The following is a 23,804-nucleotide window of genomic DNA, read 5'->3' on the forward strand; positions in this document are numbered from 1 at the left end:
CCAGAGATGCAAGGATTCTTCAATATATGCAAATCAATCAATGTGATACACCATATTAACAAATTGAAGAATAAAAACCATATGATCATCTCAATAGATGCAGAAAAGCTTTTGACAAAATTCAACACCCATTTATGATAAAAACTCTCCAGAAAGTGGGCACAGAGGGAACCTACCTCAACATAATAAAGGCACATACAACAAACCCACAGCAAACATCATTCTCAATGGTGAAAAATTGAAACCATTTCCTCTAAGATCAGGGACAAGACAAGGATGTCCACTCTCGCCACTATTATTCAACATGGTTTGGAAGTCCTAGCCACGGCAATCAGAGAAAAAAAAGAAATAAAAGGCAGGAATACTAATAGGAAAAGAAGAAGGAAAACTGTCACTGTTTGCAAATGCCATGATATTATACATAGATAATCCCAAAGATGCCATCAGAAAACTACTAGAGCTAATCAATGAATCTGGTAAAGCTGCAGGATACAAAATTAATGCACAGAAATCTCTTGCATTCCTATACACTAACAACGAAAGATCAGAAAGAGAAATTAAGGAAAGAATCCCATTCACCACTGCAACAAAAAGAATAAAATACCTAGGAATAAACCTACCTAAAGAGGTAAGAGACCTGTACTCGGAAAACTATAAGACACTGATGAAAGAAATCAAAGATGACACAAACAGATGGGAAGATATACCATGTTCGTGGATTGGAAGAATCAACATTGTGAAAATGACCATACTACCCAAAGCCATCTACAGATTCAATGCAATCCCTATCAAATTACCAATGGCATGTTTTACAGAACTAGAACAAAAAATCTTAAAATTTGTATGGCGACCAAAAGACCCCGAATAGCCAAAGCAGTCTCGAGGAAAAAAAATGGAGCTGGAGGAATCAGATTCCCTGACTTCAGACTATACTACAAAGCTACAGACATCAAGACAATATGGTACTGGCACAAAAACAGAAATATAGAACAATGGAACGGGATAGAAAGCCCAGAGATAAACCCACACACCTATGGTCAACTAATCTACGACAAAGGAGGCAAGGATATACAATGGAGAAGAGACAGTATCTTCAATAAGTGGTGTGGGGAAAACTGGACAGCTACATGTAAAAGAATGAAATCAGAACACTCCCTAACACCATACACAAAAATAAACTCAAAATGGATTACAGACCTAAATGTAAGACTGGGCACTATAAAACTCTTAGAGGAAAACATAGGAAGAACACTCTGTGACATAAATCACAGCAAGATCTTTTTTGACCCACCTCCTGGAGGAATGGAAATAAAAACAAAAATAAACAAATGGGACTTAATGAACCTTAAAAGCTTTTGCACAGCCAAGGAAACTGTAAACAAAACGAAAAGACAATCCTCAGAATGGGAGAAAATATTTACAAACAACTCAACTGACAAAGGATTAATCTCCAAAATATATAAACAGCTCATGCAGCTCAATATTAAAAAAACAACCCAATCAAAAAGTGGGCAGGGGCTTCCGTGGTGGCGCAGTGGTTGAGAGTCCGCCTGCCAATGCAGGGGACACAGGTTTGTGCCCCGGTCCGGGAAGATCCCACATGCTGCAGAGCGGCTAGGCGCATGAGCCATGGCCGCTGAGCCTGCACATCCGGAGCCCGTGCTCCGCAACAGGAGAGGCCACAACAGTGAGAGGCCCGCGTACCACAAAAAAAAAAAAAAAAAAAAAAAAAATGTGGACAGAAGACCTAAGTAGACATTTCTCCAAAGAAGACATACAGATGGCCAACAAACACATGAAAAGATGCTCAACATCACTAATCATTAGAGAAATGCAAATCAAAACTACAATAAGGTATCACCTCACACCAGTTAGAATGGGCGTCATGAGAACATCTACAAACAACAAATGCTGAAGAGGGTGTGGAGAACAGGGAACCCTCTTGCACTGCTGGTGGGAATGTAAATTGATACAGCCACTATGGAGAACAGTATGGAGGTTCCTTAAAAAACTACAAATAGAACTACCATATGACCCAGCAATCCCACTACTGGGCATATACCCAGAGAAAAACATAACTAAAAAAAAAAACATATGCACCCCACTGTTCATTGCAGCACTATTTACAATAGCCAGGTCATGGAAACAACCTAAATGCCCATCAACAGACGAATGGGTAAAGAAGATGTGGTACATATATATATACAAAGGAATATTACTCAGCCATAAAAAGGAACGAAATTGGGTCATCTGCAGAGACGTGGATGGACCTAGAGACTGTCATACAGAGTGAAATAAGTCAGAAAGAGAAAAACAAATATCGTACATTAACGCATATACGCATATGTGGAATCTAGAAAAATGGTACAGATGAACGAGTTTGCAAGGCAGAAACAGACACAGGTGTAGAGAACAAACATGGACACCAAGTGGGGAAAGCGGGGGCATGGATGGTGGTGGTGGTGGTGGTGGGATGAACTGGAAGATTGGGATTGACATATATGCACTAATATGTATAAAACAGAGAACTAATAAAACCTGCTGTATAATAAATAAATAATAAATAAATAAAAGAGAAGCCACCATAATGAGACGCCCACGCACCACAACAAAGAGTATCCCCCGCTCGCCCCAACTAAAGAAAAGCCCGTAGGCAGCAACGAAGACCCAAAGGAGCCAAAAATAAAATAAATAAAATAATAAAAAACAAAATAACAAGTAGTATCATTAATATGTTAAGAAAGGAGTAACAACGGAATTATAAAGATGCTCAAATAAAACCAGATAAAGCAGAAATAGAGTAGAAGACAGAACAAGAGCAACAAACAGAAAACAATTACAAATACGGTAAATATTAATCCAACTATGTCAATAATCGCTTTAAATGTGAATCGTCTGAATATACCAATTAAAAGACAAAAACTGTCAGACTGGATAAAAAATTCAAGACACAAGTATATGCTGTCTACAAGAAACCGACTTTAAAGATAGAACTACGGGGAGAAACAGATGAATCCACTATTACAGCTGAAGACTTCAACACTCCCCTCTCAGAAATGGACAGAAAATGACAGATCCAGCAGGCAGAAAATGATTAAGAAGAAAGGTGAACTCAACATCTTCCACCAACTGCATATAACTAACATCAACAGGCTACTTCATCCAACAACAGCATTCAACAGAATACACATTCTTCTTAAGCTCACATGAACATTCACCACGACAGAGCACATTCTGGGCCATAAAACACACCTTAACAAATTTAAAAGAACAGAAACCATACAAAGTATGTTCTCAGATCCCAACGGAATTCTTTCTTTTTTGGCCGCGCTGTGCAGCTTGCAGGATCTTAGTTCCCTGACCAGGGATTGAACCCAGGGCCCCTGCAGTGGAAGCGCAGAGTCCTAACCACTGGACCACCAGTGGAATTCCTTGAAAGACACAATCTGCCAAAATTCACATAAGGAGAAATTGATAATGTGAATAGGCATATAAGCTATTAAAGAAATTGAATCAATAATAACTTTCTAAAACAAAGTATCAGGCCCAGACAGATTCACTGGTTAATTCTACTCAACATTTAACGAAGAAACTATATCAATTCTCTATAATCTCTTCCAGAAAATGAAAAGAGAAAAACACTTCCTAACCCATTTTTTGAGGCAGCATTACCTTAGTATCAAAACCAAAGATACTACAAGAAAGGAAAGACCAATATTTCTCATAAACATAGATACAAAAATCCTCAACAAAATATTAGCAAATCAAATCCAACAACGTATAAAAAGAGTTATAAACCAAAAGCAAGTGGGATTTATCCCAGGTATGCAAAGTTGACTCTACATTCAAAAATTATTTAATGTGATCCACCACTTTAACAGGCTAAAGAGAAAAGTCACATGGCATCAATAGATGCAGAAAAAGCATTTGACAATCTCTAATATTCATAACAAAAACTCTCAGCAAACCAGAAATAGAGGGGAACTTCCTCAACTTGATAAGGAACATGTACAAAACACCTACAGCTAACATCAGTACTTAATGGTAAGAAGCTCTAAGATTGCCTAAGACCAGGAACAAGGAAAGGATGTCCCCTCTCACCACTGCTTTTCAATACTGTATTGGAAGTCCTAGATAATGCAGTAAGACAAGAAAAGGAAATAGGAGGTAAAGATTGGGAGGGAAGAAATCAAACTGTCTTTGTTTGCAGATGCCCTCTCTGACTGGGGAACCAAGCAGGCAGGTTACTCTGGGGATTATCAAATGCAAGCAAAGTAAACACAGAGGCCTGAGCCAGTTCACCTACTGCTGTGCCAGGCAACCATCTGCCCACAGAGAAGAAAACTGGCACATAAATGAGAGGGACTGGCAGAAGCTCACACAGGGCACAGTGGCAGATACAGGCTGAGTCTAGGCACAGTCAGATGAGCATCCTAAACTTCAGAACAGCTGCATTCAAAAGCTCTTCAGTGTGTGCTGGGTAGCTCCAAAGAGAAATGCTTACTCATTCTAAAAAGTTTTAGATTTTATCCTTTCTAAGATGGGGGTGAGGGGGAGAGAATAAAACTAAACTGTGTATTAGTTTCCCCACTCTCCACAGGGGTGAGAATCCACCCCTCTGACAGAACAGTTTAGAAATAAATAAGCAGCACATCTAATTACTGGCTTATACTTAAGGTTGTTACAAGTGAACATTCCAGAACGTTGTCACAGATGTGCAGCTAGCAGAGGCCTTTCTATCCTCTTCTCTTTTTTTTTTTTGCGATACACGGGCCTCTCACTGTTGTGGCCTCTCCTGTTGCGGAGCACAGGCTCCGGACACGCAGGCTCAGTGGCCATGGCTCATGGGACTAGCTGCTCCACGGCATGTGGGATCTTCCCGGATCGGGGCACGAACCCGTGTCCCCTGCATCGGCAGGCAGACTCTCAACCACTGCACCACCAGGGAAGCCCTATCCTCTTCTTATGTGCTCATGTAAACCAAATGCAAACCCTTCCTTAAATTTATCAATATTACCTTTCATCTATTCTCACACTTCCTGATTTCAAAACTTACTACAAAGCTACAATAACCAACAGTGTGGTATTGGCATCAAGACAGACACTCAGAGCAATGAAATAGAATAGAGAGCTCAGAAATAAACCCTCATATACAGCATCAGTTGATTTTTGATAAGGGTGCCAAGACCATTCAATGGGGAAAGGACAATCTTTTCAACAAGTGGTACTGGGAAAACAAGACTCCACACACAAAAGAATCAAGTTTGACCCTTAGCTAACACCATACACAAAAATTAACTCAAGTGGATCAAACACCTAAATTTAAGACCTAAAACTATAAGACTCTTAGAAGAAAACATAGAGGAAAAGCTTCATGACATTGGATGTGGTAATGATTTATTGGATATGATACCAAAAGCACAGGCAATAACAAAAGGTGGAAGTAACTCAATTCTTGACGGAAGAATTGGATAAACAAAATGTGTTATAAACAGTGGGATATCATTCATCGTTAAAAAGGAAGGAGGGCTTCCCTGGTGGCGCAGTGGTTGAGAGTCCGCCTGCCGATGCAGGGGACACGGGTTCGTGACCCGGTCCGGGAAGATCCCACATGCCGCAGAGCGGCTAGGCCCGTGAGCCATGGCCACTGAGCCTGCGCGTCCGGAGCCTGTGCTCCGCAACGGGAGAGGCCACAACAGTGAGAGGCCCGCGTACCGCCAAAAAAAAAAAGATAAAGGAAGGAAATTCTGATACATGCTACAACATGGATAAGCCCAGGCACAAAAAGGTAAATACTATATGATTCCACTTATATGAGGTATCCCAGAATAGTCAAATTCAGAGAGACAGAAAGTGGAATGGTGGCTGTCAGAGGCTGGGATGAGGGAGAAACGGGGTTATTGTTTAATAGGTACAGAGTGTCAGTCTGGCAAGGTGAAAACAATCCTAGAGGTGAATGGTGGTAATGGTTGCACAGCAACGTGAGTGTTAGAACACTTAAACTGTACACTTAAACATGGTTAAGATGGTAAATTCTATGTTATGTGTATTTTAACACAATTTTAAAAACCTTTAATGTGGGGGAAAAAAGCACAGGCAATAAGAGAAAAAAAATGACAAACTGGACTTCATCAAAATTTAAAACTTTGTACATCAAAGGACACCATCAATAGAGTGCAAAGACAACCTACCCAATGGAAGAAAATATTTGCAATCATATATCTGACAAGAAGTTAATACCCAGAATACATAGAGAACTCCTATAACTCCACAACAAAAAACCAGACAACCTGATTAAGAAATATGCAAAGGACTTAAATAGATATTCCTCCAAAGAAGGTGTACAGATGGCCAATAAGCACATGAAAAGATTCTCAATATCACTAGTAACTAGCGAAATGCAAACCAAAACCACAGTGAGATACTACTTCACACCCATCTGGATGGCTACTATCAAAACAGAAAATAATGTGTTGGTGAGGACATGGAGAAACTGGAACCCTTGTGCACTGCTGGTGGGACTGTAAAATGGTACAGCCACTGTGGAGAACAGAATGGTCATTCCTTAAGAAATAAAACATAGAATTACCATATGATCCAGCAATTCCACTTCTGGATATCTATGTAAAAGAACTGCAAGCAGACAATAAAACTCTTAGAAGAAAACATAGGACAAAAGCTTCATGATATTGGACTTGGCAATGATTTCTTGGATATGACACCAAAGGCACAGGTGACAAAGGCAAAAAAACAGACAAACTGGAGTTCAACAAGATTTTAAAATTTTGTACATTAAGAGACACTATCCACAGAGTAAAAGAGCAACCCACGGAATGGGAGAAAATATTTGCAAATCATATATCTGACAAGGGATTAATACCTAGAATATACTGAGAACTCCTAAAACTCAACAAAAAACGCCTGATGCCAAAATGGGCACAAGATTTGAACAGAGTTTTCTCCAAAGAAGATACACAAATGTCCAATAAGAACATGAAAAGATGCTTGAGATCACTAATCATTAGAGAAATACAATCAAAACTACAATGAGATACCACCTCAAACTCATTAGGATGGCTAGTGAAAAACACACACAGAGAAAATAACGAGTGCTAGCGAGGATGCAGAGACGCTGGAACGCCTGTGTACTGTTGGTGGGAATATAAAATGGCGCAGCTGCTGTGGAAAACAGTATGGAGGTTCCTCAAAAAATTAAAAATAGAATTACCATATGACCCAGCAATTCCACTTCTGGGTATAGATAGACCCAAAAGAATTAAAAGCAGGGTCTCAAAGAGATTTTTGTATACCCATGTTCACAGCAGCATCATTCACAATAACTACAACATGGAAGCAACCCAAGTGTCCACTGATGGACGAACGGATAAGCGAGATGTGGTGTATCCATACAATAGTATAGTGTTCAGCCTTAAAAAGGAAGGAAACTCTGCAGTACATTACAACACGGGTAAAACTTGAGAATACTATGCTAAGTGAAACAAGCCAGTCACAAAAAGACTAACAGCGTACGATTCCACTCAGGTGAACTTCCTAGAGAAGTCAAATTCACAGAGACAGAACGATGGTTGCCAGGGGCTGTGGGGAGGAAAGAATGTGGAGTTTTTGTTTAATAGGTATAGTTTCAGATTTACAAGATGAAAAGAGTTAAGGCAATGGATGGTGGTGATGGCTGCACAACCACGTGAATGTACCTCATACTACTGAACTGCGTCCTTAAAAATGTTTAAGATGGTGCATTTTATGCTACATTTTAACACAATTAAAAAAAGAAAAAACACTGAAAGCAGAGACCCAAACAGACATTTGTATACCCATGTTCATAACAGCATTATTCATAGTAGTCAAAAGTTGGAAACAACCCAATGCCCATTGATAGATGAATGGACAAATAATATGTGGTGTGTGTATATATATATTGTACTGAAAAGTTCTGAGAGGAAAAAGTTCTGGAAATGGATGGTGGTGATGGCTGCACAACCACGTGAGTGTACTTAATACCATGAAATATACACTTAAACACAGTTAATTTTATGTTATGCGTGTTTCACCACAATAAAAAAACCGTATCCTAGCTTCACTCAATAACTGCATTTGCTAAAAACCTTTTGAATCATAATCAGTATTATACTGTATGTTAGTTACCACTTCTAGATGTGTATATCATCCCAAATTATTAATTTTCCTTAAATTCAAATAGTAATTAAAAAAATACTGCCTACGTTGGGGTCATATAAAAGTGCCCTGGTGTTATCATGTCTGCAGGACTGTACAAGGACTGCCCCGCCTCCACGTGGCCTGGGGGACACAATGTCACCACCACCATCCTGCCTTTCTCAAAGTGCCACCACACTTCAAATTCAGGCTCACAGATCACCGAGAAGGATTCTACTTTCTCCACAGAGGTGAGTCCTCACTCATTTGAGACTTGTTTTGCTGCAAAATATGTATTAGTAAAACATGTTCTGTCAAAAAGGAAAACTGCAGCTCTCATTCCTGCTGTAACTCCAGATGGGACAAAGTGTGCCTCCTGGGCAGTTCTTACAAAAGCCTTCCCCACCGTCCTGGGCGGTCCCCTGCCGGTCCTGACCAATGTGCAGCGCCTCCTTCAGCGATGTCAGGGACCAGCCCACACCCGCCGTGAGACGACATGGCGCGGGGTGCTGTGCCAATTAACTGATCATAGCACATTCAGGACACAGCTGCAGAGGGATGAACGTGGTGGAACAACACAGACCAAGGGGACATCTGACTGCCGGTCACATCAGCTCCATCAGCCCTGGCAGCAAAAGTCGGACTGTCCTGGGCACCCGCTAACCCCACTGCCGTTCCTGCCGCCCTTATAGAGACTGCAGCCAACACAGGAACGTGCTGGTGAGCTCATCACTTCAGCTCTAAACAGCGGAAAGTATTTCCAAAAATAATTGCTGATGAGATACAAGAGAAGTCCATTTTCATACTGAGCTGAAGTCAGCCTCCCTATAACATCCACCTATTTGACCTCGATCAACAAGTTGCCCTGATGGAAGGGCAGGACTCTATGAGACGTGGGGTGGGGACACCTAGGTAGATGCACTTGAGAACCTCATCTCATACTCTTCTCAACACTCTAGGCCTGCAGAAGTGGCCCAATCCCACTTGTTAGAAGCCACAGGACCCCCATACACACATACGCACACACACACACCCCTTGCTCAAAAACGACACACAGGCCTCACTGGGATGGGCACCTTTCATGACAATGCTGTTCTCCTCAGGGTCTGCCCCTTCCGCCCCTCCTGGCCATAAGACCTGTTCCTGGGATCAAATCTCAACATAGCACGATTGGGACCCGCTGGGAAGAGAGACTGAACACTGATGGAGCAGCAGGTGCCGGATGGAGGTGGATGGACCCCCAGCTGGATGAGCGTGTCTACGGGGCTCTGCACTTAACCCTGGTCAGGGGCCCGGACACGGCCCTCATGCACTGCTAGCACAGCTTAGAAGCTCAGCAAACACCAGGCCCATGTTAAACTCAGTGGAGATTGCAGAACTGTCGAGCAAACTGTGGGTAAAGGTTCCAAAAGATGCAGAGAGGTGGGCCCGCTGGACGGGGCCTACCATGTAAGACCTGGAACCCCACGATTTCCCCTGCTACTTGGGAGGGCTGGGAAGACACCCCACTCTCAAGGGTGAGCTGGAACGAACGGGCTGGCAGAGGCGCGGGCACCGCCCAGCAGCTCTGTGGCGGCTGTTCTCAGGGGGAGAGCTAATGGCGGAGATGCTTTAGCACTAGGCTTCCTGGAGCGAGGGGGACGACAGAACCCTGCGCGAGCAGAAGCCAGGTGGCAGCGCTCAGCCACCAGGAGCAGGGCAGGCAGGCGTGCTCACTGCAGTGGGCGGTGACTGTAAATGGTCAAATGGCGGGGCGGGGGGAGCTGGTATGCAGGCCCCACAGAGATGCAACTAGAGCAGAAGCGTTCCCAGGGGCAAGAGAGCTGCTGGGAGCCAACCACGGTCCCGCCTCATGTATACAAACAAGGACACCACCACTGAGTGTGCTGCTCCAACGCAAAGTGGCAGTCTCTGACCCGGTTTCCAGTCCCAGGAAGTGCCTGAGGGAAAGGCCAAGCCCCAGGAGAAGGACTCTGTAACACCGACACAAGTGTGCGCTGCAGCAACGCCCCCAGTTCCCTCCGAAGGGACTCACAGTCACTCGAGTAACAGTACACAGGGGAAGGAAACTGTTCAAGGCTTGGAAAAGAGGGTCTGAGAAAATGCTGAAACTCAGGGGCCCAGAGCACCGTCAAGGTCCTCTACAGGGTCGGGGCACATCCAGGAGGGGACACCTGAAAGGATGCCACATCTCCTCAGAATGCAGGGCACATCTGGAACCAACGGTCATTACACCACGCCTGGTCCCCAGTGGACAGAACGGATGGGTCTGGGGTCCAAGGTACGGCAGCAGGAGTGGCTCTGATCACCATCAATCCAGGAGACCCGCTTGGGCAGCGCGTGCTCCCAGCCCTGAGACTTTTGGCTCCGCCTGTTTTGAGAGCCTGGCTCTAGGGGTCAAATGCTTCTACCAGGGGACACAAAAGGGATCTAAACTTAAAACCGCAGTCCCCTCCTGACGCCGGCAGACAAGCAAGCGGAGAAAGGTGGCACTGTTCTGCAGGGGCAACCGGCCCAGATCGTGATGAGGAGGTGAGGAAGCTGCTACGCACTGGGGACAAAGAGGCGCCTGTGTGGCCTTTAGGGGCCCCTTACATGCCCGTAAGTGGGCAGATACACATCTTTTTCCTCTGCCCCATCCTGCTTCCTTCCCTCCCCTTCTCCTGAGAACACACCCTGAATCATCAAACACAATCTCCAGTTGCAGGCCCTGCTTCTAGAGAACCGAGACATCTCTGAACAAAGACAAGCAACAAACAGGGAAAACCTTAAAACTAACTTCACCGCGAAGGGCAAACTCACCTACCACACTGAGCGCTAGGGAAAACGTATGGGAAAACCACCAACCACCCAACAGAAAAACAGCTGTAGAAAGACACTTAAGAGATCTGACTCGACCATATGAAAAGATACACAACCTCACTCGTAAGTACAAACTGCAATGTAACAGACTATGACCATCAGGCTGGCAAAGATCAAGAAGCCCGCAGGTACACTGTGTGGCCCCTTAGAGTGTGGATGAACAGGCATTCGCCCTGACTGCCCATGGTGTGCACCAGCTTAAATCCCGCATGAAGGGCAACTGGAAATGTCTGTCAAGATAAAAATAATCGAGCCCTACACCCAGCAATTCTACTTCTGCGATTTATCCTAGAGGGTTAGTAAAATGTGTAACAGAGACAAATTAAATATGTATGACTAGATCACTGGTTACATAAAATGTGGTACAGCCATTATAACGGGAGGGAAATGGACGAGGCAGCTTTATGTGCCCCAATCCACGAAGATATGTCGAGATATACTGTTGCGTGTAAACAGCGAGGTGCAAAGTGTGCACCAGGTAATCATTTGGGAACACATGCACGTGTGTGCTCGGATACGGACAGACCGCCCGTGCAGGGACACGCGAGAAACTGATGCCAATGGTTCTTGCCAGGGGCGGGGGGGCGGGGGGACTGGGGACCTCTCCTCACCAGGCATCGCCTTACCATCTGAATTTTGTACCATGTCCATAACTTACCTATTCAACTTTTAAAAATACAATAAATAAGAAATAACAAATCTTATCAAGAAGCATCTTGGGTTTGGTATCACACATGTGATTAATTACCTGCTGCTGCCCCCCGAATTAAAAGCCAGAATGTCGGTTCACAGGTCCCGAGCCTGCACCCCTGCACCACCCTGGGCCTCATGGGGTCGAAACCCTGGGAAGGATGCTTCTGCTTTAAAAAAGCCGGGTGAGGATTCAATGAGAAAATGTATTTAAAATGTTAAATAGTGTTGCCGTATAGGTAAGCATTCAGAAATGAGGAGCAACTGTTAAGTGCCTCTCACCTTCATGTTAGTAATGTTCATTCCGAATACAAAATACTTTCCATAAAGAACTACACTCGAGTATGCGGGAGGAAAAGTCTCCTCACCACTAGCGCATTGTGTTGTCGTCGCTGTTTTTATTTTTATCAAAGTGATACATGTAGGAAGTTTAAAAACGTAAATAGTCCCCAGAAGTGTATAACAAAAAACAACCATCTGGCCCCAACCCAGGCAACCCTATAAACTGCTTCCCAGAGGCAGCAACTCCAGGGTCTTCTGGATCTAGGGCCGACTTTCTAAGTAACGATTTTACATTGCTACTGCCTGATTCATCAATCTAAGACATTAGCTGTTGATTTCCAGTTACGGCAGAGAAAGAGTTAATTCCCGTATATCACCACCCCCATCTCTCCTTCCTTTTTTCTTTTCTTACAATTTAGATAATTTATTACTTAATCATTACTTGGTGCTTATATCCTCCTGTTAGGTACATTCTATTTCACCACTGTGCCAAGAGGTAGTGAAATCACAGTTTTGTTTATGCAGAGTCTTTAATTTTTTTTAACCTTTAATTCTAAGATAATTGTAAATGGCAGGCAGTTGTAAGAAATAATACACAGAGGTCCACTGTACCCCGCACCCTGTTATACCTAAGGTAACATCTCGTGATCACCCAGCATCACAACCAGGATAGTGACTAGAAGGTCAGGTTACAGAACATTCCATCACACGGTCCCTCCCGCTTCTCTTTTACAGGCGCACCCACTTCCCACCCACCTGGTCTCCTCCTTAACCCCTAGCAAGCCCTATCTGTTCTGCATTTCAATAATTCTGTCATATCAAGAATGTTATGCACAGGGAATCATACAGTATGTAGCTTTGGGGATTGGTTTTTTTCACTCAGCATAATTCTCTGCAGACTCCTGGAGGGTATTGAAGCAATCAGTAAATCATGCCTTTTTACAGCTGAGTAGGGTTCCACAGTACGGATGCACATCATTTGTTTAACCATCTACCCACTGAAGGACATCTGGGGTATTTCCAGTTTTCGCCCATTATGAATAAAGCTGCTTTTAATATTCATGTATAGGTTTTTGTGGCAACACAGATTTTCATTTCCCTGGGATAAATACTCAGAGTGCAACTGCCAGGTCAGACGGTAGTTGCATGTTTAGTTTTTAAGAAACTGCCCACTTGTTTCCCAGAGCGGCTGCACATTCTGCATGTCCACCAGCCATGCATGAGTGACCCTCTGCATCCTCGCCAGCATTTGCTGTTCTCACTACTTATTTAACTTCAGTCATTCTGTTTGGTGTGTAGTGATGTCTCCCTGTGGTTGTAATTTGTACTTCCCTAAGGGCTAGTGATGCTGAACATCTTCATGTGCTTATTCCCATCTGACTGTCTTCGTTGGCAAAATAAATGTCTCTTCATGACTTCTGCCCATGTTCTAATCAGACTGTTGGCTTTTCTGCTATTGGGCTTTGACAGTTCTTTATATATTCTAGATGAAAGACCTTTGGCAGGTAGGTGGTTTGCAAATATCTTCTCCCAGTCTGAAGCTTGTGTTTTCATCCTCCTAATGGAGTCCTCTGCAGAACAAAAGCTTTTAAATTTGATGTTCAGTTTACCAATCATTCCCTTTTTTATGTCAAGTCTAAGGTCTCTGCCTACCCTGGGTCCTGGAGATTTTCTCTTAGGTGTTTTTCTAAAAGTGTTATAGTTTTACCTTTTCCCTTTAATACCATGATCCATTCTGAGTTAATTTTTGTGTAAGGTGTGAGATTCGGCGTGAGGTTCATTTTTCTCTCAATGGGTGCCCAACGGCTCCAGCGTCATTTGCTAAGAAGACGGTCTTTCCCCTGACTTGCTTTTTGCACCTCCGTCAAAAATCCGTTGGGTGTATTTGTTTGGGTCTGTTTCTGGGTTCATGATGTTGTTCCGCTGATTACTGCATCAGTCCCTCTACTGCTGCCTCACGGTCTTCACTGCTGTAGCTCTAAAGTACATCTTGAAACCAGGCGGACTGATTCCTCTCTTTTAACTCTTCTTTTTCAAACCGTTCCAGCTATTCTACTTCTTGTGCCTTTCCATATAACTTTTAGAACACTTGTCTATATCTACAAAATATCTTGCTGGGATTTTGCTAGGAAATGCATCAAACCTGTATATCAATTTGGGGAAGACTGACAGGTTAACTAGGTTGAATCTTCCAATCCACGTACGTGGTATGTCTCTCCACTTATTCAGATCTTTGATCCTTTCATCCGTGTTGTGTAGTTTTCAGCGTACAAATCCTATACGCTTTGTTACATTTATACCTAAGCATCTGTATTCATGTCTGTGATTTAGTTTTGCTTCGTACTAACTGATTTTGGTATCAGGGAAATACTAACCTCACAAATGAGTTAAAAAGTGTTCCCTCCCCTTCTGTTTTTCTGGAAGAGACTGTGTAGAATTAGTGTTAACTCTTTAAACATATGATAGAATTTTCCAGAAACCACCTGGGCCTGGAGACTTTTTTATGGGAGTTTTCAAATTAGATATTTAATTTCTTTAATAGTTGCAGGACTATTCAAATGATCTATTTACTGGTGACCCATGGCAGTCTGTGCTCTTCAAGAAACTGGTCCGTTTGCTGGCTGCTGTCTGAGGGTGCAGGGTCGCCTGTGGTGCTTTCATCAGCCTCTGATTCTTCAGGGTCTCCTAGCACTTGAAGGATGTCGTCACTTCCTTCTGGCTCCGTGGTTTCTGACGTGAAATCTATCATTTCCGTTTTCCCTACAGGTAAAGTTCTTTCTCACTGCTTTCAAGACTCTGTCCTTGTCTTTACTTTTCGGAAGTTTCACTACGACGTGTCTTGGTGTGGACTGCTTTGGGTTCATCCTGTCTGTGGTGAGCTTCTTGAATCTCTGAATCTGTCTTTTAACAAATCACAGCAGTTTCAGCCACGATTCCTTTGATCAGCTTTTCAGCCCCACCTCACCCCGTCTCTTCTCCCTCCAGGACTCTGAGGACACAAGTGTCAGAAATCTGCTCTAGTCCCACAGCGGGAGGGGAGCACACTGTTACCAGGGGGAGGGGCTGACTCCCCACTGGCCTCCTCTGCCACCTGAGTGGGGGGCTCCTCTTCCCTGCTGGACATGGCTGGCGTTCTGGCTCCCCAAGTGGCCCAATGACATGAGGGGTGGTGTGTGTCACACTGCTGCTGTCTGAGGGCAGAATTCCAGGCTCCCCACATGGTCTCCACTGACACCGCAGTTCCACTAGGGGTTCATCAGGGATAAAGCCCCAGCTCCCTACTCAGCCTTCTCTGGGGTGGGTGCTGGCCCCTACACAGTCTTTGCTGGTAGAGGCAGCAGCGGGGCCACAGGTTTTTCAGCCACATTTGGTTGGCACTGAGCAGGTATTGTAAAACATTTTTCTGTCCTGCTAAGCTATCCCTTTCCTGGTCCTCTGGCCAGAGAGAGAGAATTTTGTTGGGATTTTGTGTGCACCTGTTGGCTGTTCTGGGTCGCCAGCTTCTTCAGTTCCAAGCTTGGGATACATGAGGAAAAAGAGAACCGGGGCACTCACCAAACGGGTCCCCCCCTTGGGTCCCAAGGTCCCTGGCTGGTCTGCCGTCACTCTACCTTTCAGAGTCTTCTTACGGTTGTTGCATACATAACGTCCAGGATTTTTAGGTGTACTTAGTGAGAGGAATAGGGAAAAATATGTCGACTCCCTCTTCCTGGACGCGGAAGTCCCCAAACTTTAAATTTTCATGGTGTAATATGGGCCTACCCTTCCCTCCACTTGCTTTGTTTTCAATGTACAATTCTATCTTCCCAATTCTTCAGCAGCCTCTACTCCAACATATAAAACCATCCGTGTTCTCTTCTCCCAGAGCTGCCCTAGCCTGTTCCTTAGATTCCCATCTTGGGAATTCCCTCTGTTCTTTTCCGTGCTTAGAGCCCCGGTTCTGGACCTGCATCTCCCACCTTCCTGGTGCGTCCTTGTGCTCTGAGGCAGCACATCTCCCAAGAACCTCATCAGAACGGGCTCTGAGGGGTCACATTTTAGAAACCTGACTGTCTGGTCATCATGACCAGAAAGGGACCCTCTCAATCTGAGAATCATGTCTGTTGGTGAATTTTCTGCAAAATGTCCTTCCATTACTGTCTTAACAACTTCCTCCCGCTCGCCTCCATTCTTTCTTCTCATGAGTCAGAGGCTGAACCTTCTGGATGGCTCCTATAATTTTTTCCCTCTCTCATCTTCTGTTTACTGATTTTGGATCTCCTTGTCTCTTGGTTTTTCTTTCCGGGTGACTGCCCTGACTTTATCTTTTGACCCCTCTAATGAATTTTTACGACATATAGTTAAGATCCTTTCATTCCAAAAGCTCTTGTCTCCGCCTCTTATCCTGTTGTCTCACAGTTAACAGTATTTCCTCTTATCTTTCTGACAACATTATGTATTTTTATTTTTCCCCTAGTTTCCGCACTGCTGCTGTCACATTCATGTTTACGTCTTGTGTTTGTCCTGGGCTCTATCTTTAGATGAAATGTCTTCCTCAAACGTGTACTTCTCCTTGACTGCCCACGAAAGAAGCCGTGTGCACGGGCAGAGGTGCAGACTGTCAGCTTCTCTCAGGCTGGCTGGGTGGTCACCCCAGGGTCATTCGAGGCAGCACTTCTGCGGGTTGTGTGGCTTCCACATGAAAGCACTCCTCCGAGGACCCCCTTGTGGGAGAGGCCTGGTTGCAGGCCTATCTGCAAGCTTGAGGGAAAGGGGGTGGGCAATTCTCACCATTCTGGACAGAGGCTTTGACTTAATCTGCTCATCTTCACACTGGGTCTCTCCCCACCCTCCTCTGGGCCAGGCGTCCCCACGTCTAAAGCCCCCCTAGTGTCATGTCTCTACCAGGGAGACCTGCCACCTCCCCCTGTGGCAGGTGAGAGCAAACCCCTCCCCCAAGTCCACACCGTGCTCCACGCGCCCCCAGCCCCCGGGTCCAGCTGGACAGCTCCGCGTCCTCTGAGGGACGCAGGTCCAGCTTCGTGGGCTCTGTGAACTTGTCACCCCACCTTCGTCAGCTCCCTCTGCACGTGTATGGGCCTCTCTCATCACCGCGGTCCCCTTTCCCATTCGCTCTGATTTCTCTCTGATTTCTTTTCATGTAGTGTTTAGGGGAAGCACTGACAATACACTAGTGCGCGTCATGTTTACCCACAAGTGGGTGCGGGCTTTGACAGGATTCAGGAGCCCGTGTCCTAGGCTGTGACAATGGCACACGGAATAGCTCTTAGCCTTGACCAAGGAACCGAAACACACGGCCAGCCTTTACGAGAAAGGAGGCAGCTTGCTACTGGAGAGAATGCCAGAAATGGGGCCGGAAGACAGAGACCTGGGGTTTGGGCACCCAGTTGTCAGACACACCACCGCAGGGGCACCGCCGGGTGGGAGTCACCCGAGGTGTGAGTGGGGACGGGTCCCAGAACCGCAGCGTTTGGTGCATCAGGGGGCCTTTGCTGGCGACGGGCAGGCGGGTCCTGCGGCCGCGGACTTACCTTCACCTCCTTCTCGATATAGTCGCTCAGCAGTCTGTCGGGCTCGACGCGCTCAGGCAGGGACAGCACCACAGTGTGCAGAGGGCGCCTCTCTGTCACCTTCTCATGGGCTTTCTTATCTCTACTCTTTTCACCTTTTAGGAATACTCGTTTAAACGGCGACACAATTCCAGGCTGCAGGCAGAAACGGCAATGATTGGAGTTCATTATTCACAAAGGCTTTGCGCTGTACCCATGGCTAACAAGCGGAAGCGGCCAGAAGCACCACCATGGTCCCCGTGCAGACGGGCCGGCTACTGCCAGCCAGGGTGGGCTGGGCCCAGTGCCGCCTCGGGCACCGAGGGGCTGGTCCCTCACCTGTTCATGGACACTTACAAGGTCAAGGGCCAATTCTCAAGGTGAGTAAACTCAGGAGCCGAGAAGGGGCAGGAAGGGGGAGATTCCCTCAGAAGACAAAAATGCAGCATTGCTCTGAAGTGACCTCCCGGCTCCACTGGGTCACTTCACTGCAGGGTCTTGGAGAAGGCAGGGAGGTGTGGCCAGGACTGTGGCATCAACAGGAAACTCAGCTCAACAGCCGCAAGGCCCGCCTCTTCCCTCTCCCGTAGGAACGCAGCACGCGCTCTGCTTTCCCCTCCCTCCTCCGGGGCCTCGGGGGCTCAGGGCGCTGACCAGCACCTGGGTGACCTCACCCCGTGGTCAGTGTCTAGAGGGGCTTGGAGGCCAACCCTGCGATCAAAGTAAACCTGCAGAGGGAGAGCCAGGGACAGCGGGGAGAATAAAGTCAACCTCGCCTGCGGGCCCCAGGAAAAGGCCCAGGATTCCCTCCCTGCAGCTCTGTAAGAGCCCTCCAGGCCCTCCACGGGCACAGATGTTCAGAGAGTCAGGCGTGGGCACTGGGCACCTGCACACAGAGGCCAAAGGTGACCGCTTCCAGTCACGCAAAGGAACGTAAAACCAGAGAACACAAGACGCCAATGTGCAGCCTCGGCAGGGAAACCTCACCGAACACAGCAGCGAAACCCAAAGGTGGTGACCCACACCAGACCGAGAAGTCACCTTCCATTGTCTTGTCTGTGATTCTGCAGCTCGCCTGCCTGGGCAGGACCCAACGCCACACAGCGGCCGGGACCTAGGGCAGGCCTAGCTCTGACCAACACTTACAAGAAACAAATGTCTATGTCGCCAACCATGTACCAAAAGCTCTCGTTCCTGTCTCTCCTCTGCAAGGGGGAAATTCAGCCACATGCCATATCCCACCCCAAACAATGCCTGCGAGGCGCCTCGGCAGCCTGTCAATCTCACAGATGGAGGATGGAGAGGGGCCCTGACTCCCTCACAAAGGCAGGTGAGGCCTCGGGGGGCTCCAGGAGGTCCTGCAGGGCCCGCCCCACACAGAACACGCCCTCAGCCAAGTGGACCCAGCATTCTTCCTGCCCCTTCTATAGCCGGAGCCCGGCTCTCCTCCTCTGCTCCTTGGCCTGCGCTCCTTACCCCTGAGCACTTGGCCCCTGGATAGCTGCCTTTTACCCCACTGATCCACCGCAACTAACGCTGGAGCGCCCCTCCTCGCGCTGGATACCCACCGAGTTCCCACTGCCCATCCCAATGCAGCCCCTCAGCGCTTCGTGCCGCGTGGGGGGCTGGGGGAATGATGCTGATGTGAGGCCCTCAGGGCTGGGGAGGATCAACGCTAGACGAGACTTGCGCTGTGTGCGGCTTCATTGACTTCTCTCTGCTCTTGTTTACATTTGAAATCGTCCATAAGATTTTGTTTTTAAAGGATGAGTACAGTTCCTGCCTACAACTGCTTACACTTAAGCTGAGACAAGATAAAAGCACAAAAGGTTAAGGGAGGCAAGATAACCAATCGCATCATCATAGGGAGAGCATCATCTCCACAGTCTCAGACGAACTACAGAGGAGCGAAGGGGCTCCTCGGAGGAGCCGGAGACGGCTGATCCCAGCCCTCAGACAGCCCGCCCCCAGGGCTGCTCAGGCTTCTTTCTCCTCGATCCCACAGGAGTTGTCAGCCCCAGCACAAATTCCGCGAGTGGGGGAGAGGGTGAGGCACTTCAGGTGAAATCCGGGGTGGGCGGGGTCTGGACCAGGTAACCGTGATGTAGGGCTCACGTGGAAACAGTGGGACACTATCACCCACAATTTGCCAGACCGATGGTAAAGTTTACACTGAAAGCAAGTGACACTGAGAGCTGAGTAACGTAAACATCACGTTTCAGCAGCCTGACTGCGGGCAGGTCAGGCCAGGCCCTGAACCGTAACTGCCACTCTGGCTGGCATCCGAGGCGATCAACGGCACACACGTGACTCTTCGATCCTGTTCTGCTTGACTGTTATCTGCACTGAGAGCCTCCTAGCTCCTGTGATGAGCAAGGCACTGCCCTAGGGCTGTGGAAGTACTGAGACACGCGGCACAATGTTACACAGATGACCTATATCCCAAAGTGGCTGGAGTAAACATCTGTCCCTACACCATTTCTACCTGGTAACCTCACCAAGTTCACTCTCCCAAATCATAACCAGCACGGGCACAGCCCACGGTTGATTCTGAGCCTGATGGCGCACGAGAACAGCTCAGCTCGACCTGTTTGCTGCTCTACCTTGCTACTCCTCTACGCCGGGAAGCAACAGGAAACCAGTTCTGAGACGAGGGGTTTGCCAAGGTCAGCCTCTTACCAAATCGCCAGGTCCACAGGCCACATGCAAACCATGCTGTTATTTTAATGTTGAGGGACGGTCTGCACACAGAATCAGTGTGTGGCAAGGACCCAGAGCCCGAGTCCTGCAACCCACCTTAAGGAGAGACCCTCTGCCAGCCCATACGCCTCATCTGTCTGGCCCCTGCAGGCCAAGGAAACCAGGACGCCCACTGCAGACGCCTCCTACTGCTCGAGGACCAGCTTACCCTACGCTGAGCCCCACTCCGTCTTCTGCTGCCTTTACCTCTTGGGAGCCAGCACCCTACAGGGGAGCAGTAATGTGTCTGATGTCTGTGCCAGCCAGCATCAGGAAGGCCCCGTGGGGGGATGAGACGGAATTCCCACCCTCTAGGTGGTCACCGTCAAGCCGGGGGAGATAAGCCCAAAGCAGATGAACAGGGACTGAATCCGTGATGAGAACTGCCAGCCAGGTGCCTCGAAGGTGTACTTTAGGGCCCAAATGCCCTGTTTTTAAAGGAGCTACCCTGGCAACAAGGCACGGCCCGTGAGGCCCCGTGACGAATAATGGCGCGTGCCCTCCACTGCTCACAGGCTGGCGGAGGCGAGGGGAGCCGCCCCGGAACCCAGGCTGCACACAAGGCCACCTGGCCAAGCATGAACTTGGCATGACTGATTTGGAATCAGACACGGCTTCCCTAACTCAGTCCTCAGTGTTGCATACCCCAGGCATCATGTGCTTTTTTTTTTTTAACATCCCAAATACGTTCAACCAGTGGATAAGCCTCCCTAGAGAGTGGAATATTGAAACCATTATGTAAAGAAATGCACCCAGCAAACCTGCAGCTTTCCTCTGCCGCCTCACCCTGTTTCAGCACAGAACGGGGGCGGCTGCCCCACCCAAGGACAGCAGGCGTGTGACACAGGAGGTGCGCGCCCCGCTCCCGCTGCAGGAGCTGGAAAGTAGACACGGCTGGGAGCTGGGGGATGGCAGGCACAGTGGGGGCCCCTCAGCTTCTCCAGAAACACAATGAACAAGAGGGCACCTCAGGATTTTGGAGCCTATGTTGCTTTTAAACATGAAAATGTAAAAGAAAGTTCTGCTTGAAAAAAATAAACTGAGAACAATTAAGAATATTCTGGGACTTCCCTGGTGGCGCAGCGGGGTTAAGAATATACCTGCCAATGCAGGGGACACGGGTTCGAGCCCTGGTCCAGGAAGATACCACATGCCGCAGAGCAACTAAGCCCGTGCGCCACAACTACTGAGCCTGTGCTCTAGAGCCCACGAGCCACAATTACTGAGCCCATGTGCCACAACTACTGAAGCCCATGCGCCTAGAGCCCGTGCTCCGCAGCAAGAGAAGCCACCACAGTGAGAAGCCCGCGCACCGCAAGAAGAGTAGCCCCCGCTCGCCATAACTAGAGAAAGCCCACGTGCAGCAACAAAGACCCAACGCAGCCAAAAATAAATAAATTAATTAATTTTAGAAAAAGAATATTCCGATGCACAGAATCAGGATTCCATTAAACGACTGTGGATTCTTTAATTCACTGGAATAGCCTCCAGATCAATACAGAGTTTTAAAAAGTGGTTTTAGCCCGTGTAATTGTTCATCCTTCACTCAACAGGTATTTTCATTGAGCGCCCATGTTCATCATCACTGAAATGATCTTGCCATCTCTGACCCCAAAAGACAAAAGGAGCAATTTAGCCCCTGGAAGGAGCACAACGCCAAGCACGGGTTCTCTTCGTGAATGGAGCCCTGGCACCGAGTGCCACCCGGCGTCCATCTGTGCCTGAATCTCTCGTGAAGAAACGGGGGCCCTGAGTGTTGAAGGAACCAACCGAGGATCCGAGGCACAGATCCAGGGAGGGGATGCGGGGCTTCAGTGGCCCTGTCAGGCATCTGCAGACTTCTCACATGGAACACACGCTGCTTCCTAGACCTGTGCAGAACTTCCGAACTGGCTCAGAAGTGATACCTAGATGCTTACAGTATTCTTACAATATATTTTCCATCTTATGCCTGAAACAACTTTTGAAGTTGGAAACCTCAAATGTAGCTCTTCAACACACACACACACACACACACACACACACACACACACACACACACACACACACACACAAACTCTGGCCCACTTAGCGCTTTCCTAGAGGAGGGACCAGGGGCCAGGCTGGCCTTGGGTATTGTTAGATTAAAGCCTGACTTAGCATCTCACTTGGGGTGACCAGGCTCCGAGTAACTGCATCTCCTAAACAAATTCCCAGAGGCTAACTTCTCCGTCAGACTGTCTGTTTATTAACTTATAGTATGAAATGCGTGTGCTGAAGGAACCAGCACAACTGCTCATGGGACAGTGGCCTCTACTTGCGGACCAAAGTGAATAATAAGGTGACATACACCACGTCACTCCATGTGCGCAGTGCTCAGCCCAGCGCGTTCCAGAGAAAGCGTGTGGCAGTGAAGGAAGGAAACCCGCACTGGGCACCTCGAAGGCCTCAGTACGGTGTTCACGCACCCTTACCTACTCCTTTGGTTAGTAACACAAAACCGCCCCAGAACAAAGCCTTCAAGTGCAATGCCCTGGGGTCCTTCAGTTCGGCATTCAGCAAACGTCTAATGGGCACTTGGCATGTGCCCGGCACTGGGGCTGCACCTCAAGGGACCCCCTTCCCTGCCCCAGGGCCCCTTCTGCTGAGGGAGGGAGAGGGGGACTGCTCAGCGGGGATCAGGCTCCGCAGGGCTGCGGGACAACACCAGGGAGAGACACCCAGGCCAGCACGTGGGCCAGGCAGAGCCACTGTCCAACTGTCCAGCTGGGCAAGGCAGCGGCTACTCCCCAGATTCACCCGCGCCCAAGTGCACGAAGCACCCCGACAAATCCTCTCCCATAAGCACCACTGTTTAAAGCTGTATCTCAACGTTGCCTATCTTAACTCCAACTCCCTGTAACGCAAGTCAACAGATTCACTATCTTTTTAAAAAGGAAGTTAAGCACTTAAGCGCCTACCAACAGAAAAAGAGCCTTTCTTAGGTGCCGCAGAGGCCCAAATAAGGAGTACGACACAGCCCGTGCCCCAGGACCTCCTACAGACCTCGAGTACCCTATCTCAGGACTAGGCATGAACCTGACCTCCCCCACTGCAGCCGTTTGCTCTGGTGACACACACTGCGCCTGACCGTCCACGCAGCGGCCGAGGCCACTCCTGCCGGGCAGGCAGCGGCCACTCCTGCCGGGCACTCCTCCTCCCTCAGGCATCATGGGTGAAATTCCAGGCACGAGTCTGCACTGTGAATGTGCTCTTTCTTGACCTCTTCCCTAAATCATTTTCCAACTCAGATCTTGGGTCCTAACTGACTACAAATCTACATGAACGTCACTCTTCCTCAGCAGACCTGACATCCACAGTGTCTTACTCCTTAAGTGAAGATGGACGAACCCAACAACCTACAAACAGCTCACCTTGCTCACTTCGCTGGCCACTGGGGCTGCCAGTTCTCAGACCCGGAAGCCAGCAGGAACCCTCCACCCCACCTTCCCAAAGTAAAGGCCACAGGACCCAAACAATCATTCTAGACGG

The 23,804-nt window shown here is 47.6% G+C and overlaps 1 protein-coding gene across 18 annotated transcripts in view; it reads right to left on the reverse strand.

Annotated features, from left to right (window-relative positions):
• The window catches only part of CCM2 (CCM2 scaffold protein), a 59,051-nt gene that overhangs the window by 17,145 nt on the left and 18,102 nt on the right, over nucleotides 1-23,804 (reverse strand). For 15 of the 18 annotated variants that reach the window (XM_073809509.1, XM_073809507.1, XM_073809503.1 and 12 more), the window contains one exon: nucleotides 17,538-17,711. The exons of 2 other annotated variants lie outside the window; for them this stretch is intronic. In XM_073809509.1, coding sequence (XP_073665610.1) covers nucleotides 17,538-17,711 — 174 coding nt within the window. Of the gene's footprint in view, nucleotides 1-17,537; nucleotides 17,712-19,123; nucleotides 23,782-23,804 lie in introns of those variants that run through there. One more of the 18 variants, XM_073809510.1, reaches the window with a different exon arrangement.

The sequence above is a fragment of the Tursiops truncatus genome, chromosome 9, assembly GCF_011762595.2.
Source record: "Tursiops truncatus isolate mTurTru1 chromosome 9, mTurTru1.mat.Y, whole genome shotgun sequence".
Classification (NCBI taxonomy): domain Eukaryota; kingdom Metazoa; phylum Chordata; class Mammalia; order Artiodactyla; family Delphinidae; genus Tursiops; species Tursiops truncatus.